Source organism: Trachinotus anak, unplaced genomic scaffold (genome assembly GCF_046630095.1).
Source record: "Trachinotus anak isolate AG129_WGS33_773 ecotype Australia unplaced genomic scaffold, CSIRO_AGI_Tana_v1 ptg000015l, whole genome shotgun sequence".
Taxonomy (NCBI): domain Eukaryota; kingdom Metazoa; phylum Chordata; class Actinopteri; order Carangiformes; family Carangidae; genus Trachinotus; species Trachinotus anak.
In genome coordinates this window covers 5,426,411-5,446,927 of record NW_027273866.1, presented here as the reverse complement: position 1 = coordinate 5,446,927, position 20,517 = coordinate 5,426,411, and the positions used below count along the sequence as shown (strand labels likewise).

The following is a 20,517-nucleotide window of genomic DNA, read 5'->3' as shown; positions in this document are numbered from 1 at the left end:
TCCCTTGCTACTATTAAGACGATTTAATTTGCTGTTCTTGTCCATCTATTTTACAGAGCCATACTGTGATACAGCCGAGGTGCTGAGGGGCTAATGTCACTGTCAATCCACCATCCCCTCAGCTACAATCTCATGGCTTAATTTCCACACAGATCCAAGTACCCTCGAGCTTCAAGAGGTCTCATTCACACACTTGAATCAAAATTGCCCCAAACTCAACACTTTGGTTATAAGCAATGTTGCACTTTGAACAATTTTAGCAGGTGTGCCTTCATTTTGGCTCATGAACTTTCAGGTAAAAAGGGAGCTACACAGGCAGCCAATCCAGTATTTCATTAATATGTTTAATATAAATGTATGTCGAGCATTTCATTTGCAGCTTTTAGGTAGTTAGGCTATACCTCCTGGCACTCTCATAAGATATATTAAGACTAGTAATTAATAAACTTGATAATCTGAAATTGACTAATAATTTGGTGCTTGAGGACATCCCCGCAGTATGGTCCCATAGGGATCCCATTAAAAGTCCTCCTGACTATAATCTATAGTTGTGCAGTTGTGCTGTATGACTCAACCGTGTTGCCCTTGCAACAATATTGAAATCCACTTTCAAATGACTTTGGAATTAATAATTTACATTAAGTTTATAGACCTTCTGGTACATTGCAATAAGTGCTCCTACATGAATGATAGTGTGTCCCAGAATGTTTACAAAGAGAATTGCACTGGGAGCATCTGTCACTGGCTGTCACTAGTTTGAAGAGAAAATGTGAGTGTTTGACACATGCTATTACTGTTTTGTTGTCCCATTTTCAGATACGCTGTGGGAGAGGACAGCTCCATTTTAATGTTCTTTAGTCAGTTAGTATTCTTAGGATGAATTAAAGTGTGATTAGCAGCGCAGAAGCCTTGACCCTCACTTGAATAATACTCTGTAAATGAAAAGAGGTGGTACCCATTCTTAGTGCACATGGTGATGGTACTCTCTTTTAAATAAACCTATTACTGCCATACTCTTTTATCACGTGAGGCAGAAATGTCAGCGCCAACTCAGACAGGCTCAGCCAAACGGCCCAAACATGGTGAGATTGGATGTGAAATCAGTGCAAGGGTCACTGACAAAAGAAATTGGGTTTTATGCAGAACGTGCCTCAATACACAACACTCCCAAACCAAAGGTAAAAGCAAAGCCCTCACCGGCTATTTTCAACCCATCATTATTTCTCATAAATCCCAAACTAGCCAAGACCAGTGCCTTTGACAGCATGACTGATGAGTTTGTCGTCGTGAATGTCAAGAGAAATGGTCTCCTGCACCTTATCTCCCCTATTTCTCATTGTGAGTGAGACTTGGGGTTTTTATGGAGAAAAGCCACGGCCGTTGTGATGAGCATTACCCAGTGATAATGAAGGGCACGCTGCTGTACTGTCAGCCTCTACAGACAGACAGGCAAGGGAAGCAGGCAGGGACCTGCTGGATGCTGAGAGACGTTGTCCATTCAAGCGTTTATGTGCCCTTATGTCTTTATCTGGAAACCAGGATAAACGAGCATATTTATATATTTACACTATGTCAGTGCGGTGATTGCCTTATATACTCCTGCCTTCATTCATGGAGGGAAATGTCAAGAGGTAATCAAGTCAAATGTGCCTTTTGTCAGTTCTATTCATGGATCTCAAATTGTATATTGAAAACATTTGAGTGATGGGTCTGTAACATCCTCCCTTTCTGATATATTTGACTTAACTGGAGATGTTTCCATACTGTTTGATTATTCATATGATCCACCTTTAAGCCACACATAGTTCCATACATAATGGAAAAAATAGGAACCATACATACTTAATGTTTGGGTTTCCACTCAGAGAGTCTTACAATTACTGTCTGAGTGCATTTGAAATTTAACCAAACCTCACAAGTGTAGTATAGATTTTTTTTCTCTCTTCAGCACAGCTTACTGTATGTTTTTAAAAAGAAAAAAAAAACCCTCTGGTTTGATGAGCAGCTTTCCAGTCCCAGCCACATATCCCACTGTGGCTTACGTTAAGGGTTTTTTGTGATCCTGCCTGTAACTTGGCATGCAAACCTGCCGGTACAGACGAAGGATAATGAGGTCTGACCCAGGTCTGAGCAGTGACTGTTCGGCAGGAAGCTGCATATTTATGATAGCTTTAAGGAGCATTTATTACCTCTTTTCCATCAGAACATTGTTTGCAGAGACCTGACAGCTTTCCTTAGAGATTAGTCTCAGATACCCCCTGTTAGGTGGCAGTCTGGCCAGATCGCCCTCCCTGCTGGTCTGCTCTCTCCCCCTCTTTCTGTTTTTATTTCCCCGGTTTTTATCTCTCTTCTTATAGTCTGCACTCCTTTCTCTCTATTTATTTGTTTTCCCCCCCTCCCTCCTTGTATTTTCTCTGTCTCTTTCTTCAGCCTCTATCAGAAGTTTTACACACTTTGTGTCACTGCATGTCCTCTGGTTACGCTGATACAAATCAGGGTTAAAACATTTGTTTACTGTGAGGAGAGAGAGAGAGAGAGAGAGAGAAACAGCACTGTGCTAAATGTCAAGGATGATGAGGTGGGTCAGGGCTGGCAGTGGCGTTGCGATTATGGCTGTCCTCGCACGGCATCATCACAAACTCTGACAACTGCGAATCGACTGCACTATTTATGCTCGGGAGGACTAAGTCTCCCAGTTCCGCTGTTTCACCAAGAAATTAAATTCACATGTTATCTTTGAGAAGATCCTTCCTCTTCTCTCTCCAATAGCAGTCTCAGGAGTAAAGGAATGTGTGTTGTCAAACTGTGCTGTTCAAACCAAAGAATAATGGATTCTGGCATAAGGAATCATTTCAGTCTTTCTGGGCAAAACCACATCCACAAAGGTACTTTTATCTTCTTGCTCTTATTGATGTCTGGTTCCTTCAATAGTTAACCAGATGCATAGGTACTAACAGGCATTAAAAATACATAAGAAAAGTTTGATATCATTTTTTAATGACTTTTAACTGCAGAAAATGAAGCAGGATGTCAACTATTTGTCCAGCGATATGACAAGTTGGAATGTGCTCACGCCTCCACTCCACGCCTGTATGTTTACTGCGTGCCTTGTGTATGAGCTATATGATTCTTTCATGAGCTGTGTGGTGGCTGGCCTTTCATAGGCGTGCTCTCATTGAACACTTAATCAATACCTGTCATCTTGAACTCATCCTCTAAAGTGGGCCCACGTTCTCTGCCTGCCCCATAATCCATTTCTATACAGCCATTTGAATTTGTATTACACACTAAGAGGACTTTCTTCATTATCAGAAGACTTAACAGATTGTTGAAGGACCCTCAGTACGTATTTTCATAAGCACAAGGCTTGGTTTATAAAAATCTATATGAGGGGCTGAGGACCTGGGGCATTGTGGCAAGCAGGGTAAGCCAGGAACGTGTGGGGAATTTCAGATTCGGTGGCAGGCAATTTCAGTGTCTCGGTTTTTCAGATTGTTTTGTTAAAGCTGGTTTTATTGCTGTTGCTCAGCTCTTCTGTCTGTCTATTTGCTTTGGGTTTAAGGAGTCGCCAAAGGTAATTTATAGCATCCCACCCCCCCAGGAGAGTATTTGATAAGGCACTTCTAAAGCTGCCCAACTACATGCTCAAAAAAGGGGGGGAGGGGCTTTGGATTCCACACGGGTACGGTTTCTAAATCACCGGCAGCTTCTTGAGATTGTACTTTTGTGAGTCTATCTGTGGTAAAGACTGATAGTACTCTGGGTGCAATGCTAGAGCGATTGTAGTTTGTGAGTTTATCTGAAGTAAACATTGATAGTATTGGAGGAACAAAGACACTATGCATTTAAGTGGTTTTTTTTTTTTTTTTTCTCCTTTACTCAACTTCTGCGTTCCAGTCCTGCAGCTCAGTCTTCTCAGAAACAAGTGTGCAGTGATCCATGCTCTTAACACAGCTAAGAAAATAGTTTTCGAAAATTGGACCTTGAAGAATTCAGAGTGGGTGAGTAATTGGAGGTCAATAGAAAGCAATGCTCCACGACAGAGCTGAACCCGCAGAGAGAACGAGCGAGTGAGATAGAGAGACAGAGAGAAAAGGAGAGAGAGAGGGGAGCCAGCAGAGTGTCAATCAGCCAGCGTTTTGCCCGCGTTGCCCCTTAATTTAATCACTGTTTAATTACTGCTGTCCCCTGAGGGGTGCTCTGCTAGGTTCAGTTACTGAGCTGTTCCTCTTCCTCTGCCTGCGTCTCTGGGTGCGTATTTAGCCCTCGGACACTCTCTCCAAAGCGGACCACTCTCTCAGAAGCCTCAGCAGTATTTCAACCTTACCTCTGGGCCCCTAGCACAAATCTGCTGATGATAATGTCAAGGGCAAGCACATATGCATATGTGTGATGAGAGCTGCCTGCAGGAGGAGAGACACCACAAACACACAACTTTATCCAGCAGAGCAAGGGCAGGAAAAGCTGGGAATGTCTTAAAGGACCTAACTACCCACCTGCTGTCCGCTCCTATATGACCACCCCTTCCCCATGCGAGTGTCTGCACGCAGGGTTGGATGTAATGTGGAATCCAAGAGCTGTGCAACTCATCATTAAAAATCACTGCTGGAAGGGGTGGTCAGGTTCACATAAAAGCTCCCTGGCGCTGTATAATGTGCACTGCTGTATCTGTGGCCAAACACAGTGCACATGTTGTGGTTTCTCTGGATTACCAGCAGCCCACCACCACAGATCCTACACAGGGGCCGCGTCGGGGGAATAACTCACATTTAGCTCTTAAGCTACAGCAATCAATATAAATTTAGCATGGTAATGATCAGGTGCAGGGGGTGTAAGTCTCCTGTGCCTCTCTCTCTCTTTTCCTGGTCCATGCCATGGCGCACCAGCTCCCAAAGGCCTGTGGGTAACACAGCTAAGGCTCTGCTCTGCACGTCAAACCTTAACTGAGGATTACAGCGGGGAAACAAACAAACAAGGCTGTCTCAGAGTCTTAATGACAGGCATAGGCAATAGCTTGCACTAGTAATGAAGCCACTGATGCCAAACACTTGTGCACACACACACACACACACACACACACACACACAGACACACACACACACACACACACACACACACACCTCAACAGCCCTCAACTCTCCACATTTCCCTTCCAGGAGCAACAGAGGTATTTTAGACTGTGTTAAGGGTATAATGGGACAAATAGAGATGACGTGATGAGGGATGTGTGTGTTTGTGTGTCTGTGTGTGTGTGACTGACTGATAGATGAGACGCTGTCTCTCAGGAGAGTGTCCATGATGATGACTATCGCCAGGGGAGAAGAGTTGAGACAGTCGTGGCTCCTGGGTATTCAGATTGGAGTGTTGACAGGTTTATTATTGAAGTTTGTTTTTTTTCCCCCCATTCTTTCTTTCACTGGACGGATAGTGTCAGGGTGCGATAGTCACTGTCTTCTTCTGTAGTTTCTTTCTTGAAAGACAACAAGTCTGCTGTTTCTACACCTCTTGCTGTTCTGGCAGCCATTTCAAGACATCCAGAGGCGGCTTATTGAGACAGCGATAATGTAGATGAATTGAACGGCATAACACTTAATGTTTTGCAGTCAATTTTTATGGTAGAAGTTGTAAAGAATTCTGCATTGTGAGATGCAGTGTCATTGCCAAAACGGAATCGAAATTGGCTCAAGGATTGTGCCAAATGTAATCCCTTCAGCTGGCTCGCTGGCCTCGTTTGTGTCAAGCAGGATGCCTAGCCAGACTACCATGGCCTGTAATGCAATTGACGACCTGCTGCCTCTGACATTAATAAAGATGGAACATGTACAGGAAATTAAACTCTCACTTTCCTATTGTAATGAGATCTTATCCATCATGATACTGTTTACCTCACAGTCAGATAAAATGATCAAATTGAAGCTCAATCAGGGCCTCACGCAATGCCATCGCTGTAACCTGCTGGCATTAGTCTTCTAAATGGATGGAAAAGTGAATGGGATTTAAATAAAGACTCTATATGTTAATGGGTAGGGTTTAGCTCCCCTGGTGATCCACTTTCTACAGAGACAGGGGGGAAGAGGTGGGGGAGCAAGGAGCCGACGCTGAAGATGAATGTCAGTAGAGCTGTTGTTGTGTTATACACAATTCTAATATCCTTTTCTGTGGTTTAAAAAAAAATGCAAGACGGAGGAAAGTGAACATGCTGACCTCAGTAAGTGTCTCTGGGATCTGGGTGTCCTGGTTGTCCACAAGAGGGAAGTAGCTAGCTACAGAGGAAGAATACAGGCCACAGGTTCATAATCACACTGGAGAGATGTGAGATATATTAACTAAAAGTTATTGTCCTTTGCTTCACTTTTATAGATCACTGGACTTTTTTTTTCATTACATGAGCCTATGATCTTTGATATAGAAGAGGTGGACAAGGAGATGAGGCATTGCAAATGTAATAGTATTGGCTTTTATAGGTAATAAGAGGGCACTGATCAAAGGTTCACAATACTCAAAAGCAGCTAGGTTGCACTCAGGAGAGGGACCAAGTGCTCTCCAGCCGGGCTGAGTAAATTGCCAGATCAGCTAATCAGAATTCAACTGGAAGATGTAAGTTAGTGGAGACTAATTGAAGACAGATTTAAGGGGCATCCATCTGGATATGGCAATGCTCTCTTCTGCTCTCCTTAGTAATTTCTGGTGAATATTAATAATGTTTTTTATATAATAGTGTATGTGTGGAGTGGGGAGGGGGTAAGGGTTCTTCAAATCAAGCCCCTAAAAAGCCTCAAATGTACAGGGTGATTACTCAAAGGATATCTCAAGCAGACTCTCCATTTACTTGCCCTCGGTGCTTCTCTTGGGCACGGGGAGAGCGATGTTGGAGGAGCCACGCACATATGAAAAACAGCGCATGTGGGATGTTATCAGCACCTGCTCAACATGGCTATATGAGCCAATTAAACAAGTATGGGTGTATGTTGTCCTCCTCTACACGATAAGAATCACAATTCCCGGCTGTGTGGTCCTGCTTGACCTGGCTCATGTTAAGATTGAATATTCCCTGGAAAAAGGTTCAGTTAATGAAGAGTATTGAGCTACAGCCTGATCGAGAAGTAGGCCAGGATGGTTACACCTGCAGATTAATGAAGTTGTGGAGATGAGAGCAGATTGAATTTGCATAAGACACTCAACAAGAATTAATGGTATTATATATGTAATATAGTCAGTGTAAATGCAGCGGAATCAAAGTGCAGCATAATCAAGCCCTACCTGTAGACTGTCTACAGCAATATACACAAAGTGAACAAAAAATTCCCATCACACTTCAAGTTGGTCCAGTCAAACGAGGCTTTTCCATCTTTTTTCTCCTCTCTAAGTCATAGAGCATCTTTTCTTCACATGGTCTTCACATGATCCATGTTTTCAGTTTCATGGATTCAATTCTGTGACCCTACGACATCATTCCTTCGTTGTGCTTTACGGCGGATCGCGATCAGTCAGTGAAAACACGGGGACAAAGAACATCGTCAATATGGTATTCACAACTGCTGTTATTTCCCCCAGGACCTGAAATCACACATTTGAAACAATCCTCTGGGGATATATTTAGACAACGGACCAATGTAAACTGCCGGTAACTCAAACCCCACAGTCACACCGCTGCTTTTAACAGGCTTTAAAAAGAGAAAAATAAAGACAGAGAAATAGTTAGGTAGATGCACAGATCTGCTCAGTTTCAACAATGTATATGTGTATATGTAATAGGTATATATACTTCTTCAATATATATATATATATATATATATATATATATATATATATATATATATATATATATATATATATATATATATATATATATATATATATATATTGAAGAAGGTCTGCAAGACAGATGCATATTCCTTTTTAAGTATGAAATAAATAATAATATATAAATAAATAATAGAATAATAAATCCAAAAAGCTGTCATCACAATGATCTTTTAAGGTATGACTACTGTCCTAGATGTCAGTGATGATGGAGGCAACAAGGTGCAGTGTTATATTAGTCCCCAATGCCTGACAACCATAACACCTTTTGTATTTTAGAACCTAACTCTCTCGTACTCCACAAGGAGATATGTTCACTTTGCTGCTCTGATATGCCCACTGCTTGGTAGCTGTTGTAGAAAAAAAAACCAACAACAAAAAACTCCAGCTGCACGACAGGTGTCTGATTTCAAACACATACCACAGCTAGATGCAGATTGCCTGTGGAGCTCACTGTTTGTAGAAAATAATAATGTATCTAGAAATACTGACCCCGGGACAGTCTATGGGCCTTCAGATGAGATATGCGTTTGAGAGACATTTTTCATAAATGGAAACTTGGATTTAGGCCTGAAAAGAATCAAGAATGGGTATAGCAACACGCAAGACAATTTAGAGAAAATGTTTTTGCACTAAATTGCTGCATCATGGATGCTGGGGATGCTTTAAGGTAATGGACTTCATGTCTGGGTAGAATCAGTAGATCTGTGAAAGTTTGAAAAAGAGTCTTGTTGACAGACTACAAGAAGTTTGAGTAAGTTTCATCTGGCTTGTCTTAAATGATTTTTTTGATTGATGGATAAGCATTTGACATAATGCACTGCTGAAGCATGAATAGATGGAACACTTTTTACATATATATTTAACACTTTAGGCATATCAAGACTCTTTTTTTCAATGCCATTTTCTTCTAGTATGCAAAATGGAAGGTCTAACCTGAGGGTATATGTACAATATGATTAAAATGGGAAGTCATTCCCCCTCCTTCCTCACAGCCACTGTGATAAAAATATTAGAAAGTAATTAGGGTGGTAGAAAAAGCTTTGGTTCATTTATATTTTATAGCATATGAAAAAGTAATCTGACCTATAGACACCGTGGCTCATACTGGATATGGAAGTAAGGAAGCCTACATCTGTATTGCTTCCATTGCTTAATTTCAGTGGAATCACTGCATTATTTACATCATCAAAAACCAGGTCCACTGTATAACCCAGATTCAGGGGACAAATGCATTAAAACAAGGTTGGAGATGAAAATAAGGTGACAGCCATATGAGTACTTCCCAGAGAGACATCTTAAATCAGTCTGATCAGTCTAGCATAATGTGATGGTTATTATATTTAGGCTGTATATATGGATATCTGTCATGGAATACAGCACGCTGTTAGTGTGGGATCGCATTAAATATAGTCTAGACTATAGGTCAGAGAGTTTGACATCAGAAAGACATTGGTTGAACTCCATACATTATTAGTGTTGGGAGGTGTCAGTTTCAGTTTTCACTACACTGACCTTGCGGTTGATAGATGTTTTGCAAACAGTTTTTTTCAGTGAATTATGAGAGAGTCAGTGTCTACACTTAGCAATTATGTCATCAACGATTTCACAATTTGATTTTTATTTTTTACAACAGCACAAACAAACAACACTGGCATATTATCCCTGTTGAAGTTGATATGCTGAACATGATATCAAACAGTTTCCCACCAGCAGATACAGAGCATTAGCATTCATATGAAGTCGTGTTTCTGGCCATCTGGTGAATCTAAGTCCAATATTCCCCCTCCTTTTAGCTCTGCTGTTGGTCTCTACCAACTCCTGGGGGAAATAGCTGGTGCTTCAGCTGCTAAATGCTCCACCATGTTCACCAGCTAGAAGCTTATTCTGTCTGCTGTAAGGAGCTGGGCTGGTTGTGTACACTTGTTTTTTAGAGGTCACTAAAAACAACTGCCTACTGTGCCAAAAAATAACACTAAGCAGAGCAGTTAGAATTGGAAAACCAAAACAATGATCTTAAAGATGCTAAATCTAAAGCTGCAGAGTGAGTGACTTCTTCAAACATGTAATTATAGCATTTTTCAAGCATTTATGCTTTTATACCTATTTTTCATACTATAGCATAGACATGCACAAATGTGTCACCTCTTACTGCAAGCCAATACAGCTGTAACAGACAGTAAGGTGATGTTTTTATGCAACATACTATAACACTGTTCACTGTTGTGTTTTAGTGTTGCTACCCCCATACACATTCTGCTTTGCATCACCAAACCAAGGTGAAGCAGGATACTGACATGCATTAACTTTGACCCTGCCCAAACATTTACATACACAAAACACAAACCACGTCTGTTGATGCCCCCATAAACATGACACATATGTGACATGCCTGTCATATACGGGCCGTGTCTCCGTGACCGTGTGACATTGTGACAGGGCTTGTGGGCCTACATGCGGTTTGTGTACATGTGTGCACGGGGGTTTGCATTTTTGGATTTGTGATGAGTGTGATTGCATGGGCGTATTTATGCTGCCTCACTTTGACAGCGCTGGTCCGGCTCCATCTTGCAGGTCAGCTGGGGTTTAATTGTCAGCCTTAAATATTCATGGGCACATTGAGTAGATAAATGAAGGTATAAGGACACTGTAAAATTTTCAATAGGTCAGGTGTCACTGACTTCACCGGATACAATTTACTGTATGATCCGACATTCGCTGTAATGCCAATTAATATGTTAAGAGCATGAAAAGAAACCCTAATGGCATTTTCCATTTATACATTATGAAGTAATCCACAATGAGATGGATACCGTTAAGACTAAAGGTGCACTGCAATAAAATGGTGCACTTTATGAGAGTGTTTTACATAGGTATGAATCTATATAATTCTAACATAGACTCTCACCTTTGATGCTTCCAGTCATTACTTTTTACCTGAACATGTGTTCCCTCTTGATAACCTGAACATACCGGTCAAATTATTTAGCAATTTATCATTATACTCTTAGACAAAAAAGCATCTGTACTGCAGGCTCCATGGAATCAGTTGCACCAGCTCGTTATAAGTTCAAGCTTAGCTATAATTCAAGTGTTTATTAAGGACAGATTTACACATCACTAGATTAAAACCAGTTGCACCACATAATCTACTTCTCACATAGAGATTAGTTGTAACTTAATACTTAGACCCAGTAACTGCCACGTGCAACAGTTTTGACTGAGGTAACAGACATTAGCTTGCTAATATTAAATGTGGTGTACGGTTGACATTTCTAACCAGACATTTGATTGAAATGCTGTTTAATAACGATGTAAACTGGTAATATTTTAAATTATGGTTAACAAAATTGACACAGTATGCCATAAATTACAAAATATTATGCTAATGCGTAGTCTCTATGTTATACATAGTAAAAAGTCATACCTACATTTACATTTAACATATTGTTTGGCCTCCTAAAACTCATTTTTGGAAGCTATTCTCCAGCTTGTCATGCTACAGTGACTCCCTCTTTAGCTAATTTCTTTTCATTTGACTTATTAGCTGTTAGTTACAGTTAGTAAGTTTTATTTAGTACATTTTATCCAGTGAATAACTAGATTGAAACTACCTTGTGGTTGCTCAGAACTTAAGACAGACTTTACACATAAACATTCATAAATGACTGGTGTAACTCAGCTGCTTTCACTTTTAGTTGTTTCATAGACAGCCTCACTTACCAGCTGGGACAGCCACTACAAACACCCTGTCCCATCATACTGTATCATGTGAGATAGTGTAAACGTGAATTTAGAAAGTTATTCTCCTATTCTTTCTTTTAAAAGTGGTACTTTGATTTTTTGGCTTTGTCACAGTTTCCAGAAATTAGAATTTTACACAAACATGACCAAGTTAGAGTCAGTACCTTAGCAACACAATCAAAGCCAGCTTAACCTACCTTAGCCACCCAGTTGTCCCCCTCTTGCCAAGGTTAGCATCCCCTCATCCTCTGTGCTTCCATCCTTCTCCTTAATGGCTTATTTGATGATAATTAACCCTGAATCCTACAGAGACAGGCCAGTGAGAGATTGATGGCCTCGTCGGCCTGCAACACCTGTTCTGCTACAAGGCTCACAGTTACCAAACCATGGCCAAATATGACTGCCCTGGAGCCCTGCATGTTAATGTCAAAGACAAACACAGGTCCTCCCCAGTGGCCTGGGTGTTCTGTATAGGGCAACATTGTGACCACAACCTCTGATTACACTCATTATTCCATTCAAGGCTGGCTGCTCTAAGGGGGCATCCTGCAGTCCCTTTTGTCCCAATTAGCTGCACTGTCCCTTAAAATGTCTATTCATCTGCAGCTACACATCCTCCTGAATACAGATGCTCTGACTTGCTGGAAAGCATATTTTATCAGGCCAGTCCTCTCGTCAGTGAATCCATTTAGGGAAGGAAACAAGTGCACATTTGGGAATTTTGCAGCACGTGGGGACTGTATAATTGGCAGTTCAAGTGAAATAGTGGTGGAAGTTCTTTAATTTTAACAGTGGATGCTGTTTTTCAGGCCCCTCCATTCTTTCCATATTGAGTTATTATAAACCTTTTGCTTAAAGTGTAGTGAAAGATTTCAATATATGTGGCCCACTTGATTTTGTTGCCACTGTTTATGAAACTTTTTTTTTGCCGTGGTAGATTACTGCTGTGAAAGCAGATTCCAGGCTTTGCACATGTGCTTACTATTACCATGAACAGATGTTAATTACTTCTTTTTTTTTTTTTCACTTTACTTGAGATGTTCCTTCCTCCCCTAGGTGGAAGTCCTGGTCTTCTTCTCAGCATGTTGGGGTGAAGCATGGGCCCTCTGTTTTGTTTGCCGCAGAAGGGCTTTCAGGACTGGGGGAATAATCAAATGCAGAAAAGTGTTTAATTTTTCATAAACAGAGGAACCACTGAATGCACACAACTAACAATGTACCCCAAAGCAGATGTAGAGCGTTTTTAATTTATGGAGAACTGAGCGAAATGGGCAGATGGAGCAAGAGGAGGTGGAGGCATGCTGAGGGACTCCACTTTTCTCTCTTCTCACCTCACAAACAAGAGAAGCCTGTGAGCGTGTGCCACAACACACACAAATACACTCCCACACACCGCTCAAAGACACGAGCACATGCACGAACGCAGACATGTACCACCCCCACCATTTACACGCATGCTTCCCACCGCCGCCATCACTTCCACCACGGACGCACACAATTATCCCCCCTTTTGCAACACAATCCTGTGCAACGCACAACAAAACACACACAGAGACATCCCCCTCCCACACACATATAAATACAACCAAAAATGATCCCATCACCATCAGCTTCTCTCTCACACACACACACACACTAGCAAATCCTTAGGGTTTCGAATAGACCCAGTTGAGAACACCTAGTAATGAACTGCCTCATGTGCTCTACAGAGTCTCCAGCAAGTAGACAGGCTTCATTCTGACGGGCCATATGTAGGTATGAATATGCATGGGAATCTGTCATACAGGCAACAAGCACTACATATATATGATGCCAAAGGTCACCAGTGAGGAGTGAAATTAGCTCTCTGTTGGGCATTTTGAGACATGTAAGACTGTGTTTGGAAGGCGTGGGTGGACTTTGAATCATGCTAATGTGTGAATGTAGTCCTTGGCTCACTTTTAGAGGACAACATTGATTGAGAAGTTGGCCACTCAGTATTATCTGTTTTTATTAGAGATAGAGGAAAAAAGGTGAAATCAGTGGGTTTATGTTGCAAGTAGACCAAGACCACACTAGAGATGCAATGGTCAATTTATGTGTATGTATATTTTTGTGTCCCAGCTAGTGTAAGTAAAGCTTTTTTTAAAGCCAAGGTGATACTGTATGTAGAATGTAATATGATTATCGTACAGTTGCTCATGATGGAGAAAAAAACATATGTAATATATTTCTGACTTTATCTTGGCACTGATATATAATATTAGTGTGTACGGTTAGCAACAGTAAACAAGAGATTGCAGCATACAAATGTCTATATGTTTTAGGTAATTAGGCAACAGTGTCACTATTACATAGTGATAGCTGTGCTGTAAAGTTATGTTATTCTTAATGGAAAAGATGATTGAAGGTATGTGATCTCTGATCTCATTCTCCGAACTTTAATAAAACTACAAAACTTTCATAGCTTTTCTTTGTAAACACATGAGTACAATACCTGCGCTGTATTGACATGTTGCCAGTCATACTGCAGGAACCTGAGTAGTTTTCCCACAGGCTCTGCTACATGGTTTTGTTCGAGTAAGATTTGGCCTCACTGTAGATATGTTTCATCTCTCCCAACTGACTTGTCACTTTATTTCTAAACCCCAACTCCAAAGAAACAAGATAGTTTTGTGAGCCAGGCTGCAGTTCTAACAAGCAAAACTATCTCCAGCTTGTTAACTATTTATTTGCAGTGACATTAGACCAGCATTATGCTTCACCAAAACACATGTGTCCCGAGGCATGGCCCAGACGGCCTCACTGTCCCGCAGGCTTTCTGCTGTAAATTCCCCACTTAAAATTTCATGATCTCCGCTCGGCAGGATACCACTTCCATCATGAAAGAGTTCTCAAACCTAATAACCGTTACTACTCTGGCGGAGCCATCAAAAACCTATTTGTTTCAACAAAAGCCCTCTCCCCCATGCAATGCTGCTGGGTAATAATGCCAGATAGGTTTTAAGGGCAATGAATTGTGGAATTACCATTTTCTCCTCTCTGTCTCTCTTTCTTTCTTTTCTCTCTCTCTCTCTCTCTCTCTCTCTCTCTCTCTCAAGATCATTATATTAAACACTTAATTATTCATTGGTAATGCCTGTCATGGTGAAATATTGTCCTCTGCCAATCTGAATGCATCATACTGCCTAGGCCTGCCTCTCTTCCCGAGGTTAATGGCACAGCCGTCACTTGCATTAGCTTGGCTAAATGCAGTGCACCTCATAAGTCAAAGTTCCCTAAGTGAGTGGAGAAGTCATCACCTCGAGCGCTCTCTTTTTCTTTCTCCTTCAGCACGTGGGTCAGTGAGATCATCTTCACACAAGAACTTGCTGTGAACATACACACACATACACGCACACACGTAGGTGTTCACATTGGATCTTTATTGTTTTTTCTGAAGGATGGTTTGGGCCTGACAGAGCAGTTGCATCTGGATGGGGCTTTCCATCAGGGCTTTTAAAGGTGAGGGGTGAATGGATCACTATTCATGCAGTGCACTCATGGCCTGAACATCCATAGATGGCCCCTATAGGGTACAGAGTGTTATGACTAAATTATGAGACTGACATTAGTCATTCCATACCACATGTTCAATTTGGACAGACATAAACAGTATTAAACAGATTACAGGAGATAGTGGTGACAAGGATCTCTCAGGTCTGATGCGAAGATGCATGGCATCCTCCTTGTGTTAATACACTCTGGCATGCAATATTTCTTCAGCAAATATGCAGTGCTAACAAAAATGATAGTTTTGTGCACTTAAGCAAATTGCATGTTGATTACATCTTCCTGATAATGCTAAAATGAAATTCATTTTATCACTGATTAACAGGGTATTACTCATAATAAGAAATCCTTCCGGAATAAGAAAATGCAAACATCTAGGTGTGTGCCAATAACAGGAAATGCTGACATATGGGTAAACATTTCAGCAGCATTGCAGCTTTTCTCTGTGGCAAATAATACCAAAAACAATTAATTTTATTTGAAGGGAGGTCAATCTGTTTTAACCCCCACTGAATGAAATGCCAGAGAAAAGGGGCAAAAGGATGCTGGAGATTAATACCTTGTCTTAAAAGCCAATATGGATCATTATTTTACAGCCTTCTGTTACCTGGTTAAACATGTATGACTTTATGTCAGCACATTATTAAAGGTGCCAGCGAAAATGCTCCTTTGCTGCCCTGATGCTTACCTCACCACTGGGGCATCTGGTAAATAGTGCGCATGAATAAAAAAAAAGTTATTGGAAAAGCTTGTGGTCTTTCTCAGCTGATTGCACCCTCGAAAATAATGAATACAATCTGCCTACATTTGTGAGTTGATCTGAATCTGCACAACATATATAAATAACTTGCGTTGTTAATTTGAAGACACCATTTAACTTCTGCTGAATTGTTTTGTACATGTGTGGCTATGGAAAAGCATTAAATGTGTGAAATTAGACTGGACACGTCTTCACCAATCAATTCCATTCATGAAGTGGAACTACTCAGAGTTTTTCTTTTACTTGCATTCTTTAGATGCTCATTAAAACAGAGAGAGGAGAGAGAACGTCACAAGGGATCAACAAAAATACCATAGCTGGTTCCTTTAAATCATTTGTTTGTTATTAGTTAATGACTCTTGAAGTCCAACAGCATATTTGAGCGATGAAATTTCTGACCTTCACTTCACAGTTGAGTCTCCTCACTGTAGAGCTCATTAGTGAACCATCTAATCTCATTAGATGATGCTGGGGTAAGATGGCACTGCGACAAAGTAACTGGCCTCTCTCTCTCTTTCTCTCTCTCTCTCTCTCTGTTCTTTTCTTTTCTCTCTCTCTTTCTCTCTCTCTCTTTCTCTCTCTGCCTTTGGTTTGGACCAGGAGCAGAAACAGGTGTGGGAGCGGGCGTGCGAGGCTGGGACAGGCAGAGTCCTCGCTAACCCTTCTCCTCTAATTGCTGTGGATGCCAGTATGCTCGCTCTCCGCTGCCTTTCATAACAGTTGGTGTTTGGCAAAAGGCTTTTATGTTGATTTTAGCTGACGCTTTGCTACTTATTGTGTCTCTGTCAAAAGAATAATTTTGCATCCTTAGTTGAACTGAAATGTGCACGTCCCTTGTGGATGTGGATGCCAACTGCTCCAAGACACACTACAGTGAAACAGCCACTTTTGAAACTTCCAGCAACAATCTGATGTTGATTTAGTGTTTTTCTGTAACTATTTACAAGAAACTTCTGCACACAGAGAAAGAGACGGAGGCACTGCAGGACAGCTGTAGAGATTAAACAATGTATGAGCAGTCTTACTGGTTTCAACAGCTCCTTAGGCCTGAGGCATATAGGGCTAGTTATTTCCATGTTGACAACGAAGATAATCAAATTTTTGCTCACTGTAACATGTTAAGATCTTAAATCATTCATATCAGTCACTTTCTGTCAAATTATACTGAAGCTTAGTTCTGGAGCCCAATCTCAGTATAACAATGAGCTGGTTTTCTGATACACCTCACTTATACTTGTTATATTCGACCTCTGACAACCTCAGCTGCAAACTTAGATTTTACTCCTCTGCCTGCACATTTTCTCTTTGAGGCTCATATTCCAGATCATGTGGAGCCATATTTATTGTCGCAGCTTATTTAAATAATCACCAGCATGTCAATGCACATTATGGCCCTCTGTCAAGGTAATAACACATTGTCATTGCTGTTGGGAAGCAAATATTAAACCATAGATCAATGTTTAACAATGCATAATGGACTGGATCTGCATGTTCACGCTTCCATTTCAGTTGGCCTTCGGCTATATTAGAATAATTTAATGCTCCAAATAATATGAAAAAAAGCTGGTGTTATTATTGCTTTTTTGATAAATAGTTAAGGGAATCAGTGTTTCATGTATTATGGAATATGAGGTTGTTTGCATGTGACAGTCATTTGACTATGATGTTATGAGCCTGTGCCTTTGCTTTTGTAGAAGCAGTAGAGTAACAAGAACTGCGTAAAGCAAAAGCACACATATAAACTACATATGAATCATTGTCTTTGATTTATTTACACCTCTGTGCAGTGCAGCATATTTATAATGAAACAACAAGGTGTTAGTGATTTTTACTGGGTTGTGTTTTTGGTAATGTCATATTCAGGGCATTTTGGCACATGCTTCACTGAATGTTATTATTCTATATTAAACATTTCACACATACAGTATGAAAGATTAAAACTGCAATAACTGATTTTTTTTTTTTTTTTTGGTCACTTGGAGGCAGTGGAAACAAGCTGTAAACAAAGTATGGATACTGAACACACAATACACAATATTATCAACTTTGAAGTTGATATGGCAAACTTTATACCAAGCAGGTGCTCATATGCACATCCAGCAGTTATGGAGCAATGTTATCATTCATTTGGAGTTGTATTTCTGGGCACCTGGTAAATGTGTTTCTCATAAAAGTCCAGTATTCACTCTCCATTTAGTTCAGTTCTGCATTCTGAATGCTTCATTATGTTTACTAGCTATTTGCTAACTTTGTATATTTGCTTTTTGTGTGTTCCTTGAGATAACTTCTGTTGTGATTTGGCACTGTATAAATAAAAACTTGACTTGTTTGCTGTTGGGTGGGAAACACACAGTTCCTTTATCAAATCTTTACTGAGACAGCTGCCTGCTCCATCAAAACAAAATATTCTGAGAGTGGTAAGAGTGAATGAAAATGCTATAGTTTCTGGATGAACAAACCAAAACAGTGAGCTGAAAGAAGCTAAAATGCTTCAATAAGCTGAAGGGAACTGCAGAAATGGGTGGGTTTGCAATACTTTTCAAATACAAGTAATCATGTGATCCATTGTTTATATAAAAATATTGTCTATGCGCAGCTTTAAGCCAGTTATCCTGTAAAATGTGGAAAAAATTAGGGTTGTATCAAAAGCAGCTAATTTATTTACTCTTTTACTATTTGGTATATAATTTATTTAAATATTTGTTCATAAAAATTAATTCCCTGAGTATGTTCCAAGACATGTTTAACATGCAGCACAGTGTCTTAAAATCCTATGGGGGATGGATCGCACTAACTAAGTTAAGTAAAGACTATTTTTCCAGGTGCATATGTACACACATGCACACACTCACTCCTTATAATGGCTGTGCGGTGATTCTGCTCGGGGTTTAATGAACCATCACTTGGAAAATCTTTCCGGCTGATCCTGTGTCAGTGTGTTTTGGGTGCCAAGCCCGCAGCGTTTGCCCCAGGGATTCCCTCGCGGATCAGCTGTTGCTAGCTGAGCCAGCAGCTAACAGAGCACTGGGGACCTCCAGGTGGGTCTGATTAGCTCTCCACGGGAAGAGAGGGGTCGAGGGAAGGCAGCTCGGGTTACCTTTGCACAGGAGGAAAGGAGGAGAAAAAAGGGGAGGGGAATGAGGAAAGCAGTGTGTGGTGGACAGGCAAATGAGTGGTTGCAGGGCAGCGAGTGGGGAATTAGACACATGTCAGTCGAGGTCTCAATTTTCCCGCTATCAGTACGACACCTGGCCTCGTCTTAATTGGTCAGAATACCTCACCTAATCCATCGCCTGTCCTCTTTAGTGTCTGGAGCCCTCTAAGCTCCATTCAGCGCTGTGGCGAATGGACAAAAGCTAGGGATGAAAAAGGTGCCTCTCTTTGAGGCCTAATCCAATTACATAACTGTTAGAAAACCATGAGTAGAGTTTCACATCCCTTAAAAGTAGACACGAACTCTGTGACCTTAGAGAATGCCATCTTGTTAAGAGTCGCAGCAGGGACCCCTATACCCCTCTCTTGATCTCTCTGACCAGAGGGTAAGTGTGTGTATGTGTGTGTGTGTGTGTGTGTGTGTGTGTGTGTGTGTGTCTCTGAGCAAGAGACAGAGAGGGATAAATAAGCTAATCTACATCTCATCCTAGTCTAAAATAGATCAGTATCTGAAGGGTCTCTCCTGATAGTTGTGTAATGGAGCTTGTGTTTGTTTTTAGTTTAAACTTAATTAACTCTTTAATACTCTTATGTAAACACAACAAAACAAAATAAAACAAAACAACACAAGAGCCACTGTAGCATATAAAAGCACAGAAACTGCACTACAGGGACCTATCTGATTTATTCATATTTACTGAATCATGATTGCCTTAGGTGATATTCGTGCTAGTAAATACATGAATATGTATTGCTGCTTTTTGAGACATGCTGTGACTTACGTATTTCCCACTCACCTCCCAGTTTTATTCATGCTAAAACGTTTCAGGCTCTGCATTAAAAAGCCAGCGTTTCTGAAACACATCTAAGTATTGTAAACTTGTGATATGCCCTGCCAATGTGGCATGGCCTTAGAGACTGCCCCTAAATATTTGCTAAAGAGGGCCACTGGCTGGTCCTCGGAATACCCCATAATGTCCCTGCATAGTGATCAAACAATGAAATTTAATCAGTGGCCTCCAGTCTACTTCCCATAAAAATGTGTTCTCTAATATAAAGTTCATTTCTATGAATATTAAAACAGCATATCATCTGTTGAATATTTCATTTGATCTGTACCTTTAATAATGCAAAATGAGGAATTGAACATTCGCCCCTTTTCCTATGGATGATGACTTTGTCCACTATTGTATATATCACATACTGCATTACTACCTGTAATATGCTGTATGTGTGGTTAAAAATGGCACCTACTACAATGGATATTACGTCATTGATATGTAGTGAATCAGAGCGATGTGATGAAGTGAAGCATTGTTCGACACCTGCTCACTCTGAATGTTTATTGAAGTTAACTTTGGATCAGTGAGGTGGCTGCAGACGGGAAGCGGAACACACAGGTCAAGCAACAGATTTCTTTGGAGATAGTAAAGGTACTGTAAGAAATCGAAACTCTAAAATGGTTATGTAAGGGGCACGCAAACTCTCTGCACAGCTTTGCTTATCTAGTATAATTGTGCGACATT

General features: G+C 40.7%; 1 protein-coding gene across 1 annotated transcript in view; it reads left to right on the top strand.

Annotated features, from left to right (window-relative positions):
* LOC139632749 (doublecortin domain-containing protein 2C) overlaps positions 1–18,170 on the top strand; it is a 42,061-nt gene extending 23,891 nt beyond the window's left edge. The window contains exon 11 of the mRNA XM_071497919.1: positions 16,439–18,170. Within this exon, the coding sequence (XP_071354020.1) occupies positions 16,439–16,555 (117 nt within the window). The 3' untranslated portion in view covers positions 16,556–18,170. The remainder of the gene's footprint in view (positions 1–16,438) is intronic.
* The last annotated feature ends 2,347 nt before the right edge of the window (positions 18,171–20,517 follow it).